Source organism: Amblyomma mixtum, chromosome 2 (assembly GCF_055824585.1).
Source record: "Amblyomma mixtum isolate Tamu chromosome 2, ASM5582458v1, whole genome shotgun sequence".
Classification (NCBI taxonomy): Eukaryota; Metazoa; Arthropoda; class Arachnida; order Ixodida; family Ixodidae; genus Amblyomma; species Amblyomma mixtum.
In genome coordinates, this window is record NC_143013.1 from 290,928,932 (window position 1) to 290,944,792 (window position 15,861).

Consider the following 15,861-nt stretch of genomic DNA (forward strand, 5'->3'; position numbering starts at 1 on the left):
CGGACGGCGAGCGAGCGATGGCCAAAAAAGCGTGCCGTGTGCAGCGCGCGCAGCCGGCGGGCGAGGATATTCGAGGAGGAAAACGCCGGAGTGGAGGAGAGTGTCGCTACTTTCAAATTATCGAGGGGCTTTAATCATCCGCTGCCACCGCCGCTACCGCACTCACCACCGCTACGCCGTTTTGCGAAGGTGTCTCCAGCTCTCCTGTGTCTCGTAGGCCTCGTTTGCCATGTTTGCGTGTGGCACCGTGCTCTTTGTGCCGCTTCGCCATGGGACGCTACGGAAGCTACACAGCTGCTTTTAAGCTAAAAGCTATTGAGTATGCGTTGGAACATGGCAACCGCGCCGCCAGCAGAGTGACGGGAGGTTGCGCGCGGCAAATAAAGTGCTTTAGCAGCTTGAGCTTACGTTCACCTTGTACTTTCATAACGAAGGTAAGTTCCGCTTGAAAGTAATGTTTTAGTTATATTTACAATAGCGGACCTGACAATCCCGATCTCGCACCCATTCATCTTTTCATTTAACACTCCGAAACATTTGCTTGAAAATTTTCCCCGCATAATTATCGCACCCCCAAACTTCGCGTTGATTTTCAGGGAAAAAAAGTGCGAGGATTACGCGAGTAAATACGGTATACGCTGTGCATATCAGGGCATCCGCTTGTAGTATTTCGCTTTTGTTGAGGCAATGGTAGGGTAGGCTGCAGGTGATTCGGCTAACTACCAAGTTTCTGACTAGTTTTACTGTGTCCTCTTTGCCATGTCGGGTGATCATGCGTGCGACTTGTAGCGTTGTTGCTTTGAGCAGGGTGAAAGAGTACTACGCTGGTTGGATTGAACCCAGCTTCTTATTGTTGTCCTTTCAGGTATGGGCGTCCCTTCCGGATAGACCTCGAGTTTCAGGTCCTCGTTGGTTGGGACGGTCCGGTTTTGAATGCCTCTCCAGACTCGCAGCTGTTCCGATTTCTAGGTCGAGCATGCGAGTCCTCTTTCTCCGAGGTATTGCTCTACACAGGAGGCCGCTTCCTGTAGCCTTTCTTCCTTCTCTCCGAGGCAGCCCGTGACCGTCACCCTGCCACTCTATGCTGCAAGACATGTTTCCAACTGCCAACATCACCACATTCCTGCTGTGCACCAGCCATTACTAAATGTCGTGTTAAATTGCTGTAACCTAAAATCTCAAACCAGTAGCACCTAAATAATACAGAACTGGCTGTACAGTTCAGGAACGAACAAAGGTTTGACAGTTGGCAACATTTTCTGGACATTGCAAGATGAGACAGAACAGGTATATCATTTTGTGCCTTCATAAAAATCGTGCATACTGGCAATAATGTGGACATCAGGTCTGTGCACCCTGCATGTCAAAGAAGCTGTTGCATCACTTGTATATCATACCGAAATATCTGCTGAAGCCTAGAGAACTGAGTAGCTGACCTAGCTACCACATGCCAAAACCCTTTGTCTTCAGGCTACCTCCGTCCATTTACTCTAAAGAAAATTGCCTCACTCACCCAATGACGCAACTAGCCTGGCATCAAGAAGAAAAGAAAGGAATCAAAGTTCTGTACATCCTCGGCATAAGCAAAATCTTGTTGCGCACATTTCAATCATTCAACGTGGATGTTGCACATTTCTACCCACAAGCTGAGATAAGCCAAATGTGGAAGACACGACATCAAAGGAGAAGCTTCCAGATGTCATATACAGTATCTCATGCACATACTGTGTGCACATTTAGATTGGTGCAGCATGCAATTAGGTAAGTTTGAAGCAGCACTGGAATGATGTCATCAAACAACTCAAGAATCTTGGTGAAGGATTGGACTTGCATGCCTCACCATACAGTAAGTGCATAATCATCTACAATTGTGTGAAAAAAATGCAGAATAGTTTGCTGAAGTACAAGTACATAGTATTTTATAAATACTTTTGGCATACACTAAAAAAAAAGTCAACCATATAGGCAATCTCCCACTGTATTTACATTTCTAAACGTGTGACGTGCATAGAAACAAAACCATGTAAAAATGGATGCACAAATACTATTACAGAATTCTACACTTGATATGACTATAGAAATTGTGTTTGTATGCAAACAAGAGTATACATATTGCAATAAAAATGTGAAGCTACATATCAGTATTGACTTTGAGCAAACAAAAATCGCACAAAAATGTCTAAGGAGAACACAAGTGTCAAATCAGCAAGTAATCAAATCAGAAAAAATTGAAAACCAGTACGAAATGGAAAATTTTATATAACTTTGCAGCGAAAAGTGCCCATGAGACTGACGGAAAACTGAAAATAGAAAAGCAAAGAATTAGTAAAAGAGGAAATGTGATTACATTAAATGTATGCACAAAGCATGTTCAATATGCCCAATTTTTTTTTTCCTTCTCAACAGAGTCATCCAATGTGCTGGACTGTTCAAAAGGTCTTCCTAAGCTTCATCCATTACTTGAAAGCTGTCATTATCATCATCGAAAGCATCTTCTGGCAGCTCAGGCACAAAAGCGGTCTCATCAGTCAAGACCTGGATGATGGTGGCAAGCAATTCTTGTTGGCTCTTAGATACGGTCCCTGCCTTAAGACCAGGGGCAGCAATCTTCTTTTCGAGGATGCGGTCAAACTCTTGTCTCAAATCCTGCGCATTTAAACGAAGGAGAAAAAAAAAACGGAAGAAAAAGTAAAAAAAGCAAGTAAGTGATACCATAGTGAAACATGGCAGCATTAACATTAGAAAGCATAAGGTGTACAAGTTTAGCGTAAAAAATATTCAGTAGCAATAAGAAGTAAGTAGGCCTGGATTAGTGTAACACAAAAGAAAGGTATGCCTTTCCCTGGGATTAAAATATTACGGTCGCTGCGGGGTGCTGCGGGGTGTCGTGGTCATTTATCTTGTTTTCTGATGTTTGTCGTGAATACCCCCTGACAAAGCAAATGCACTGAAGCTAGCCAGCTTGAAACTGTAAAATTTATTTTTGCGAACTGCTCATTCACGTCCTTATATGAGACCTGGACTAGGACATCACCATTACAATAGAAGCGACTATAATGAGACTAGCTGGCGTGGCGACATCAGAAAGAAATACTGCCTGGCATCACCTCAAAGACAAGAAAATATAAGACAGCCGTACAAGTAATAGCAAGCAAGCCATGCACGGCTATGGATTTCAAGATTTGTATGTTCATCCAAACACCATGTGCCCTTTTATTTCACAATATTAGTTCCGGAGTTTACTTTCGGCAAGTCATGGCTTCCTAAGAATATCCCAGATCATCATTAAGACAAACTATCACTTTAAAGACAATGAACTTGGTGTTCAAGCAATGAATTATAACCTCTGTTGATAAGACCTGATTAGGAACACCAAGCATGAAAGCATCTAACCCAACAGAATGAAAGGAACTGGTCGAGCTACCAAAGTGGTCAGGAGGAAACTAGGCATAGGCAAAAATCAGATGTATGCACTAAGAAGCAATCAGGGCAATGTCTTTACCAATGCAGATAAGATAGTTAATATGGCCGAGAAGTTCTACACAGATCTATGCAGTAGCTGAAGTAATCAGGGCGATACAAAGAAAAGCAGTAGTACAGATAAATTAGCTATTTCAAGTGTAGCAAAGCCTTACAGGCAAAGAGGGAAAGCAGCTGGTGAGTATAAGGTAACTGCAGATCCGTTAAGGATGGTAGAAAAATTATGCTAGAAAAACTGGCCACTACGTATATGCAATGCCTCATGACCTTCAGAGTACTGGTATCTTGGAAGAATGCTAACACTATCTTAATCCATAAAGAAAGAAAAGTCAAGGACCTGAAAAATTGCAGACCAATCAACTCTCTGTTCATTGCCTAAAAAATGTTTTCCAGGGAGACTCTCAGTTATACTTTGTTATGCAACTGCCTACAAAGACAGCCTCGTGCATAATGTAACAAACTAACATATTGCAAAGTGAATGCCCCTAAATCTTAGAACACACCTGAATGAGTTCTGCCAGATTGTCATCACAGTGGAAGGTGATCCAATTGTCAAGCGTGATGGTGTCTCCACTATGCCTGAAAAAGCCTCCAAACAGCAGCAAGGCAATGGGGTAGATGGGGGTGACGTCGTGCAGGAATGTCTGTGGAAGAGGGGAAAAAAAAAAAAACGGCAGCAGTAATTACACCTGGGGTTCTCGGTTTTTGCTACCTTTCTGACTTTGAGTCTCCTGCAGTGCCAACTGATGCACTGAATCATGGAAAAGAAAATAAGCATCAAAAGCCTCAACGTTGTACGAATTCTTCGCACCTGCGAGGCTGTTTCTGCTCGATGTTGTATTGCAGTATCCTAGCAAAACTAATGCAAAATTTTTAACAAGAATCATGACTGAAAAAGGAAATAATTGTTACATTGTGAATATGGCTAAATTTAGGGCTGTTGTGATGATGTTCAACTGTTTTTACACATCAATACATACTTAACAGTTTAGTTAGTTTATGGGGGTTTAACGTCCCAAAGCAACTCAGGCTATGAGGGACGCCGTAGTGAAGGGCAGTAAAACCTGCAGAATGACCAGAACTTATTAGAGTTCATACACAGCAAAAACGTCATTGACTCAGATTTTAAGGGGGTGGAAAAAAACTGAAAATTATCTGAATGTCGAATTTTTAAACGGTACCCCCAAAATACTGCCAGAAACCATTTGTCACACCACAGAAAATTTATCTGGTTAAAAAAGTAGGCTGTCTTTGAGATAAGAACTGCAAGACAACAAAGGTTTTTTGCGGTCCGCTCAAATGAAACATTTACTGCGTGCGAACTACCAGGAGTGTCAAAGCAGAACTGCGCTATAGTGCCTCCTCCATAGTGCGATGCTTTAGCGGTGTGGATGTGAGAAGGCTCCACGGCACAAACAGCACGTGACCAGCATGCAATTTCAGCGCACTGGGAGCCTGAAAGCATCGTGTAGACGGAAGTGAGGGAAATGTGCATCGGTGTGGGATGGCGAAATGTCATTTAAGAAGAAAGTTTGGTTTGGTTTATGGGGTTTAACGTCCCAAAGCGACTAAGGCTATGAGAGACGCCGTAGTGGAGGGCTCCGGAAATTTCGACCACCTAGATCAGCGAAGAGCCAGTTAGCATCCGAAATGGGCCGCAGGCTCAAGTGGTTGGCTTACGCAAGATTGATGGCTGCCAGTGTGCACAAAGCTCCAAAAAGCGAAACTGAAACTATGTGGCTGGACTAGTTTACTGTCAAGTGACAGCAGCCCTCAATCACCGTCGTACCTGCCGTTGCATACACATCACAAAGGAGCAGCGGGCAACAATTAAACTTGAAATTCAGGCTTCAGAAGAGATATATGAATGAATAAACTGGTGCAAGCCCAGCACCCCCTAAACTAAAGCGTCTAAAGAAATAGGCTAATATGGGAGTTGGCCAGGAGCACACTGGCAGTCCGAATTGTCTAAATTTCTAAATTAAACGAAGGCAAATTAATAAGGTTTTAGTGTACTGAAAAAAAAAAATCAAATAGAGCCTTTCCGCAAAGTGTACATACACGATAAAAGACACTTAACTTCACTTCACTTTATTACCTTAAAGACCCCACTTTGGGAGTATTACATATTACATTACATATTACATTACATATTACATTATTACATATTACATTATTGGGGGTATTACACTTTGGGAGTATTACACAACAAAACACTTTTTTTCAAAAACCTGCTAACACAAGGTACACAGCAGCAGCACATCATGAGTAGCATCAAGGTTTTCTTACCTTTGTAGACCGAATTTTTGTGTAATAAGCAAACCACTGGGTGTCAAAGTTTGATCCAAAGATATTTACAGACTTTGGATGCAAGTCTGCCCTTTTGTCAGTCTTTGTAGAGCACCTCACAAGCCTGCAAAAAAGATCAAACGACGAAAACAATCAAGCTGCAGATTCCAATTAGAGTAGGTTAGTGCAAGTTTGTGAAAGGATGGGTAACTGCACATACAGCTCATGAGGCTTGCTGTCTTCAAGTAGGTACAATCAGCAGAAAATGGCTCAAAGCTACTTTGTCTTAACTATGAGAGGTGTGAAACTAAATTGAACCAGAAGACATGAACTTCAATTTGATGCCTTACAGCATGGCCTGCTTATGAAATGAAATAGAAACTTGTAGAGATGATGGAGCAACAGTGGCTGCCAAAGGCTACCTGGCAAGAATTAAAACACACAAAAAGTTTCTGCAAGGGTCTGCTAGGAACCCTTAAAGATCAGCTCAAGCCAAAATCTCAATGGTCACAATACAGTAGCTATCAATGTCGTCTCCACTTGAACGCTGCATTAAAAAACAGTTTGCGGTTTCGTTCTGGACAAGTGAACAATCTACAATGGGACAACTGCAGCTCAAGAAAAACAGTACAACATATTCTGTTTGAATGCCCAGCGTATGCCGATCAGCGTGCATATCATGAACACTGTATTGTTAGCTGCTCACCCAAGTGCCTCTAAGCGTCAGGTCCCTTAGCCTGCTTTGCGTAGCAAAGATGTGCAATCAACTTTTTATTTGTCTATTTAGACGACGCTGGTCTACTTGACAAACAATAATATTTACATAAATCTCATCATACTGCAATCCTCATGCATTGAACTTTGTCATCCCCTTTTTAGGACACTGCACATCACTATTTAATATGTTGCAGCAGTACTTGCAGATTGCACCTCAGCCCAAATTCAATGCCATTTTAGTTTTGTTTTCGCTTCTTTTACTTTTTTTGCGCCTATCTCATTCAGACTTTCTACCCCCAATTGCCTTCCCCATGCAGAGTACCATGTCAACAAATTTTTCATGCTGGATAAAATCTCTTCTTTTCAATAAAGGGTCTCTCTCTCTCAAAGGAAAAATACAAAGTGGAGAAAAAGGGGGTAAAGAAGTTAGGCTACCTTGTGCTTCTCGTAAAGTGGCCCTTGGCCACATTTGGGTAAAGGCCAGCGCAGATGACAGCCTGCAGAACTCTCCGGTTATCTGCACAAACACAAGAGCAGAATCCTCAGTCTCTACTGACACCCCACCTGTATAAAAAAACAAGCGAAGCAATTATCAAACCTGAGTTGCGGTTCAGCTTTTGGGCCTTGATGTTCTGCGTATCTGTGAAGTTCAGCTCCTCCAGGTATTGGGCAAACTGTTGCCGCATGTTAGCAAGCATCTGGAAGAAGACTCGTTCTGATCAGTCTGTGGCGACTCAAATGTACACGCACACACACACAAAAAGAATTAGCAGATGCACTCAAAGAAGCTAATTTTGAACCACTCACAGCCTGCGCACCCAGTCCTATACACACCTGATTTCCCAAAAGTGATCAATGACTGACGGATTTTTTCTCGCCAGCACAACAATGCAGCTCACGAAGGATGTCATAGTGAAGGGCGCCAGATCAATTTTAAACACCTGGGCTTGCTTGCACGAAGCAAATAAGACTAGTTCCCAGTATAATCACATTCACGGTCTAAGCCCTCTCTTGGTTTTGAGGAAAAGAAAGGGGCATATTTGCTCACTTTGTCTGTGGCCACCTTAACCCCAGAGTGAAAAAAAAACAAACACAAATGCTAGCTGAACACTGAAGCTTCTAATCCCCAGTCCCTTTTTTTTTTTGTCCATTTTTTTTCTCACAGTTAAGTGGAGGGGTCCACCCACAAAGGGGGTCCACCCACAAAGTGAACCAATTATGCACCTTTCCTCAAAACAAAGAGAGGGTTTAGACCCCAAACAAGATTACACTGGGAACTAAAAAGTCTTATTTGCTTCATGCAAGCGGGCCCTGGTGTTCGTTAACATTCCCAGAAACCTGAGAATATGGCCGCCTTTGCATCTCGTTTTCAGTGAAGGAGAGTTGCTACAGCCGCGATTTAAGCCAATGGTCTTGGCCTCATCATCTGAACACCAGTCATGCCTTGGTAATACATGGACACTTTGGTTCTCACACAAAACTGTCCATAAAGTGAGCTTTGTACTAACAACAAATTGCCCAGAAAACTAATAAAACGCTCAGAAAAACACTATCATTAAAGCCGGCTTTTATGCGTAGTGGTGAGCAGTGAATTGGAAAAGCAGAGCCTTTGGAACTAGAGCACAATCATTTTCCATGATCTTTAAAATAGTTTGGTGCAGTAGTGGTCCATGAGACATGTGATGTGCGATGGCGTCTTATGGTGTGACTACACGTCCCCTGCTACAGCTGTTCACGTCCCACGATACGTTATTATACACATCTGTATTCAGTCAGCTCACAGCTTCTGAATGTGGTTTTCAATGAAGCTCAAGCTGCAGAGGGTTTTATTTGCAGCCATTCAAGCAATACAACAAATCGCAAAAAGCGTCAACCAGGCACCTTGGAACTGTAAAGCATGAATCCATGGAACAAAAAGGTTAGCACTCAGGCAATTGCACTTTCGCACTCCCCTTCACTGGCAGCATGAACTGAAAATACAAGGAAGGTAATACATGGTTGGGGCACTCTATAGTTCATTCGCTTTGCTGTCCATATTAGCAAGACAAAAATACATAGGCCCCAAGGGCTCCATGCCTTTGGACCCTGACCGTTGTCCAGAGGATAATGAGTTGTAAACTCACTGCCAAAGTTTGATCCCAGAAAAACTCTCTAAAATTAAAATTAACCATCTTAATGGGGGTCGTATTAACGAGGCACGAATCTACAGCTGCCAAGTACCACAGCAGGTCTCTTAAAAGCTCCGGATGGAAAAAGAAGGATGGCCCCGAGTACGAGCGCAGTGACAAGTGGGTTAAAATTAGAGCCTTCATTAGCCTACATGCGAACAACATGTATTTACATTCAGTGTACTCCTCGAGAGGAAGTTTTCATAGCAGAAGTCATTGCCCTGGTGTACTGCGACTGCATCCTCCCATTCCTGCAATGAAAAAAGGATAGGAAAAATGAATACACATACTCACAGCCCAATTACACACAACAATACTCATGCATGGGTAAGTACGGACTGTCACTGAAGCAAAGCGATATCCTTACCGCAAAAACATTGGCCAGCATCATGTGGTCACTCTTGGTGTCTCCAGCAAATTTCTTCTTCACTTCATCTACCAGCCTCTCTTTTCCCTGGAAAAGTGAGGTGGGTAAGGAAAAGACAAAGAAAGTAAAAATGGCAGTGATGCAAATGAGAGAGAATGTCCCATGAAGTGTTCCCTGCAGCCACTTAGTGTAGTACTAATTTCTGATGATGAATTTTTGATGGCACAAATGCATCTGAGGCCAAAGAGCGCCATGACACAAGGCGTTTTCGTCTACTCAAAGTGGAGTCAAAGACTCATTTCCCAAGCAATTCACCCTAAAGAAGCCAAGCTCCAGACCAGGGGAAAGCTGATTCTTGTTGCATCACCGGTGGGTACCTCACAGCGCTGGGAATCGAACCCCGCACCTCTCACATGAAAGGTACATACTCAAACCACTAGGCCACCACTATGGTGTTTGTGTAGCATTTTCTATTGTAGCAAACAGTGCAGTATACATCCCAACCTTGTAGGAAGCCTTTCCAAGCCGTGTTATGCAGTTTGCCAAAAGCTTATCACCAAGTAGAAATGACACAGTGCAATTAGCATGCTAATTAAGTCAGTGTCAAGAGAACTCCGCAGACTGAAGAACAGAAAGAAGCACCACAACATGTGACAGATGACAAGGTGACCTGAACACGTGAAAAATAAACCGATGCTGCTAACCTCCAGAGAGCTGTAAAAATTGCACACCACACTAATGGGATAATGTGAGTGCCGTAATGACTTCAGTGTAATGCAATGACAATGCCACTCTACCTCACAGCACGCTTTAAAGTTCATGACCTTTATACAAATGCTCGTTTTAAGCAAGCTCTGGCACACTACACAGACTCTTGCTTTTTGTTTGCGAAGGCCCACAATGCACCATGTTCGCATCTACCACATTTACTCGTGTAATGAACCCACTTTTTTTCCAGAGAAGTTGGCATCAATTTGTGCAGAGGGTTCATTACTCAGGGGGAAAAAAAGTTGAGTTTTTTGTAAGAGTCCAAATTTTATATTAAACCAAGAAGAGTGTGGTGAGGGGCCATTTGGTATGACATTATAAAAAACAATAACTGTGCAAAAAGGACGGGACAAGAGAGAAGAGGCACACCGGACGAGAGCTCGTCCCAAGGCGAGGCTCATCAGCTCAAAAATAGTACTACCGAGGAGCGTAATTGTCTGCTAATTTTTTTACCGAGAGGTTAAAAAAGTAAATTCTCAACGATAAAAATACATGACAGTAAATACGGTACTATAATGCCGCTAACAAATGACTAATAGTTACCCACTTTTAAGCAGACGTTATTTGATTTCCCCTGCTGCAGAAGCTTGCAAGAGAGTTTCTGCACAGTGCTCAATTTGCTCAAGCTTGTGGGGACGCACTCGCACCTCCGTGGTTCGCTTTCCCGCAATGTACCCCAGCTGTGCCCCGCAGCGCACTCTTCTCAGTTGTGTTTAACTAACAGGGGAGGGCGCTCGCGTTGCAGCGACACCAGCGCCACGGATGGCGTTTTGCTGCACGCGCGTGGGGGAAAATCTGCTCTCTTCTCCTTGGGACCGGGAAGCGAGCGGACGTGTCGCTCGCAGCTTCGCTCTTCGGCGGCGGGCGACCTCGTGTGGAAACATCTTCCCCTCAGCTCGTCCCGTCCGGTCTCGGAGCTTCCCTTTGCCCTAGCGTGGGCAAACGTTCGCTCGTAGCCGTGCTGGTGAGTCGGACATCCTCGATTCCTCAGTGTATTTTGTTGCTAGCTGGCGTTATTGTTGTTATAGCAATAAATGCCTTGTTTGTGTCAGCCAGTGTGTCGTTCCTTTGTTCCCGCAGAGCAAGGCCCGCCGTGGTCGGCGTGTGCTCGGTAGCGCTCGCAACCACGGGGTGGGGTCCGCGCGGTTTTGAACTATGTCAGCCACGGTTAAAAGGGGAGAACATATTTATCTCCCCCAATTTCAACCCCACAAGCTACTATAAGAATTGAATATTATATTAACTTCCTCCAGCAAGTTCCCATCCCCACTGGACCCTAATGACGGGCAGCAACTACTAATATTACACAGTAAGCAGGAACAATTGGTAACATAAAACTGACTTGCTAATAGGAATGCATACAACGGTACTTCTTCAGAAAGATGGAAATTTTATGTCAGTTAAATGACTGTGGTGATAGGTCGAGCAATGCCTTTCTCAGTTTACATTTTTTCGTTGGACAGCAAGTCAGCGAGCAGAAACTTGAACTGACCAGTGGCACCATGAAGGCATCCTTGAAGCTCAGACTTGCAGCCACTGTGAGGATGGGGTCAAGGCAGGAGAAGATGGATGCCATTATTATCATCTTGCCCGTCTGGGGCTCCAAGGGAAGCTTGGCCAGGTGGTAGCCCAAGGGAGTGAGGGTCTCATCCTCATTCAGAGCTTTCTGGAAAGGAGACATCAGTCATTAGTGATGCATGCACTCAATGGCCGTAGACACATGGGACTTTGTACTGATAAAATTAACAATTTTCTATGGTCGACCCTCTTTCTAGTCATATTTACAGAGTCTGGCATGAATGTCAGACCCAGCTCACTAGCAGACATTGCTGCTTACCATAGCATCTTTAAAGGGACACTGAGGAGAAATTGAAGTTGGCTTGTATCGACTGAATACCAGCTCCTGATTACAAAAACACCACTCATACTGACAACAAAGCTCTTGTAACGTAGAAAAGAGCAAGAACCAAAATACAGGTATCGCCGCCTCAGGCCAAACTCGCAAGTACAAGCGTGATGACGTCATAGGACAAAGCAGTGTTGCTAGAACCAATGGTTCTAGCAACTCTAGGACTCGAGAAGCCACAAATCACTGAGGCACAGACAACGCATGAGCAAATCTCCTTGACGTCGCCAGATGGCGCCACGTGTCCGGCAGCTACGTGTGCCTGAAGCATCGGGACCAATCAGCGTCTTCACCGGCTCCCGGTATTCCGCTAGCGGTAACAAGGTACACGGTATTCTAAAGGTGTCTATTTGCGAGAACTTCGTTGACGACTTCGAGAACGAGATCCATCGTAACGCTGGCAAAACGGCAGTGCAAACGTATGCGAAGCGACTGTAGCGACGACCGCAATAGCCGATAGATGCCTTCAACGTGCGGCCGGCGGTAGCTTTCTTTTCGGCTGCTGCTAGGCCGCACTGCTGGCCGCCAGAAATCACGGAGTCTGCGTCACGTCATGTTCACGTCATGTTTCACGTCACTTAGTCCTGTGTCGTCATAGGAGAATCCCAAGTTTGAATTAGAGCGGCGGGAAAAACTTTTTCAACTTCGAATCCAAATTTCTTAGAAATAAATGCATCTTTCGCAGCCGGCCAAGTGACAACAAAGCCATGACATGCCGAACTATCGGATTTTGCTATTAAAAAAAAATATTAATAGTGCTCTCCTCACTGTCCCTTTAAGGCACCTGTTTTAGGAGAGGTGCTGAATGCTACCTTCGTTGAGAAAGCAATAACTAAATACAGAAGACAGAATTCTGATGAAAAACTTGCAAATATTGTGATGGCCACTCTGTAATAGCTTCCTGCAAAATGTGTGTTAGTTCAAATCTGTTTACGAATTTCTTGTAACGCTGCATCACTTACCTTTCTTCTAGCTTCTAGCTCTTTTCCCAGTGCACTTGCTTAAGAATAGTACTAACCTTAACACTTGGTTTCCTCACATTTAACCAAACCAAACCATTATTTCTACTCGCATGACCTCATTTTACATGTTGCTACCATCATGGCAAAAAAAAACTGAAGACAAGCAAGCATGTGTACTTGCCAGAGAAATTAAAAACTGGAGAGAAAGATGCAAGGCCTCTGATGATGGTGGATTAATTGCCTTTTGAAGAAAAGCTTCAGCACTGCCCAGCTTCAATATCTGGAAAATAATGAAAAGGCAGGCAGAACTTCAATCATCACTGCATTTTTCTCTGGTATTACACAAACAGAGGACCTAAATTTTTAAATATATAACCAAAATGCAAGTGTGAATCTGTACCTATGCTTATGTTTCTGAGTAACGTGAAGATTGAATAAAAAGCAAAAAGCAAAAGCAAAGCTAGAATATTCTCTAAAGAATCTTTTTTCTACACCCAAATGTGTAGAATATAAACAAGAAAAGACACAGGTAAAATTTCAAAAGGTTCACATGACTTAAATCTGTCCTTTATTCGTCCATAGTGAATATGTGTGCACCTCGTACAGAATTGCTAACCACTTCAACTTTTTTCATAAAATTGGGGCATCAAGCAGCTCTCTGTGCCCGACACGTGGTGTACACGAAGGCCTTGAACACTTGGTTTGCTGCCGCCAGAGTTTCATTACCCACCACAAGGCTTTGCCAAGTACTTTGAGACTCCGCCAGGACGGTGCCTTGTGTCTGGAGCATATCCTTCAACTCTGGTGTGATGTGGCTTTGGCTGAGCATGGGACAAAGGCCCTACTAACTTTTCTTAGGGACATGGGTTTGATAGACACCCTCTGAAGATGCTGTGTGTTCGTTAGTATGCGAGTGTTGTACATACTTGATTTCACTTTTTTTTTCCTTCCCTTTTCCCTCTTCTTTCACCCTCATCTGGAATAGCATGCCAGGTTAATTACCAGGCGCACCTCTCCTGTAACCAGTAAAATGTCTCTCTCTCAGCTGAGCAGGTCTCCTGTATACATACAAGCATTTTTATTGTGGTCACTGAGCCTTACACAAAATAGCTTGCGGCACTTTGCTCCCAAAAAAATGTAGCACCGATCAGGCTTTCATTCGAATGGTAATTTATATCAAAAACAGACCACTGCCTTAAGTCAAAACAAAGCTCAAGTCTTGATGTACCTATTGAACTCTCCAGCTACCCACCATGGTCACAGATGTTTCCCGGTACGAAACAGTCAAGAACTTATCCCAATTATCTTTCTCTGTACCTTCAGACAAAATCTACGCCAATGAAGCTGGCTATCGGTTACAGTATGTACTACACTGGGCAGAAGTGGCGTCGTTTCCTTATGCAAATGCACTTGTCCAATCCAGAAATTTTAGACAAGCACCGAAATAACACCTCATTAGGACAGACTGTTCCCCTTCAGTCTTGCAATGGAAACCGCTTCGAAACAAGCGGCGCTCGATTAATGCTTTTTCACAAATTTCGCGGTTCACGCCATAGCCTCCGAGGTCCGATGAGAAATACGCTTACGCATTTAACACCACTGGGCCTTTTCGATTATTCCGCCTCTGGCTGCCAGAGCGCGGCGCCAGGCACTCGATTTTCTCTGGCTGCTCCGCGCACTTCCGGTGGCTGCCCAGAACGCGTTCGTTTTTCTCTGACTGGACGGTTTCAGGCTGCCAGCGGGCAGCCAGACTTGCCGGGACGATTTCGGGCTGGCAACATCGTCTGCTAGTTGCCACGGCTCTCCACTGTGGCAGCTAGCAGATGACAAAATGGAGGGAGGCGCATTCGCGACAGCTCAGGAGTGGTGCTAACAGTGCGCATGGGGAGCCTGCGCTGCCCAGGTGGCACTGCAGTTATTCCACTATTCGACTAAAAACTGCTGCCGTCAGTCGCTTGGGCCGCTACGAACGCGAGGGCACATTCTGAACGATTGGAAGCTCGCGTTTGGTTGATAACAGTTTGCCTCGCTTCTGTAGGCATAACCCAGATAACTGACACGCACCAAGTGTGGCTTCGACAGAGCGCAGAAGCTCGCGCCAATAAGCTCAGGAAGGTGGCGTGGAATAGCGCTACGAGTGCCCCAAAAACTGCTTGCTCCTCTCGCTATGCTGTGTGTTACGGCGCTGCAATCGACACTGCAAACTTCAGCGCAGGTTCCCCATAAGCGGCGTTCGCGTTCGTATCTCTGCTGTTTCCTAACATTTGCATGTCACGTGGTGTCCCGAATCGTGGGTCGCAAATCCTTGTTTCGAAAGGTTATACATATCTCATTTAGAATTACACTCCAATATGTGTATAGTTTAAATAATCCTAATGCTTCATCTTTCCATATATTCTACAACCATGTAATAAGATCTTGGTGTTTCATTGAATATACATTACGATTACTTGTAGAGCGCAACTGTCTAAAATTTCTCTATCGCACACCCTCCTTCCAGCAGTTTAGCCACTGCCTCTTGTTATTTACTGTTCAGGGGACAGAATGCAGGCATATATGAAGGCAAAATTGAAAGGCAACTTTGCATGATTTGCCCGCAAAAATTTATTTCATGAACATCACACATATGGACATCATTTTGTGTGCCCATGTTATTTGCAACATTAAGCAGACTGTACAGCTGACAGGCAGCAGCAAAAGTTCTCAGTAGGCGCCAGCAGATCCCACTTCAGAACCAGAATTTCCCAGAAGGGACAAAAGATGGGCCCACCACAAAATCAGTTGATGCCCTACTAGGACCATATACACACTAAAAGAAAACCTATTCCTTCTGGGACAAATAAAGCGGCAGAAACCAGCAAATTCCCATTAGCAAATCAACACCTGAGATATTGTGATGAGGTAAAACCATATCCAATTTGATATGAAGTAAGAAACGATGGACACAATTATTGTTTAATTAAAGTGCTGTTATAATTAACAATACATCATTCTTCACTGCATCGTCTATCTGCAATGTGCATAATAAATATTTTATAGTAAAAAAACTGAGAAATTGCAAATAGAAAAGTACAGAAATGAAAAGGACAATAAAAACTCTTGGCAGAAAACATAAGACCACTCCACTGTATTTAAAGAAAAGATAGAAAGGCCACAAGTCACTCGTTATGCCAACTGAGTTGCTTCAGTTATAGTCCCAACAGA

The 15,861-nt window shown here is 43.8% G+C and overlaps 1 protein-coding gene across 1 annotated transcript in view; it reads right to left on the bottom strand.

Annotated features, from left to right (window-relative positions):
- Window positions 1–2,042: 2,042 nt before the first annotated feature.
- Window positions 2,043–15,861, bottom strand: part of LOC149364429 (ATP-dependent DNA/RNA helicase DHX36-like) — a 33,469-nt gene continuing 19,650 nt past the window's right edge. Inside the window, exons 17-25 of the mRNA XM_089574348.1 lie at window positions 12,839–12,937; window positions 11,282–11,455; window positions 9,022–9,108; window positions 8,828–8,905; window positions 7,085–7,184; window positions 6,922–7,003; window positions 5,770–5,893; window positions 3,984–4,124; window positions 2,043–2,646 (exon numbers count right to left, since the gene is read on the bottom strand). Coding sequence (XP_089430474.1) covers window positions 2,443–2,646; window positions 3,984–4,124; window positions 5,770–5,893; window positions 6,922–7,003; window positions 7,085–7,184; window positions 8,828–8,905; window positions 9,022–9,108; window positions 11,282–11,455; window positions 12,839–12,937 — 1,089 coding nt within the window. The 3' untranslated portion in view covers window positions 2,043–2,442. The remainder of the gene's footprint in view (window positions 2,647–3,983; window positions 4,125–5,769; window positions 5,894–6,921; window positions 7,004–7,084; window positions 7,185–8,827; window positions 8,906–9,021; window positions 9,109–11,281; window positions 11,456–12,838; window positions 12,938–15,861) is intronic.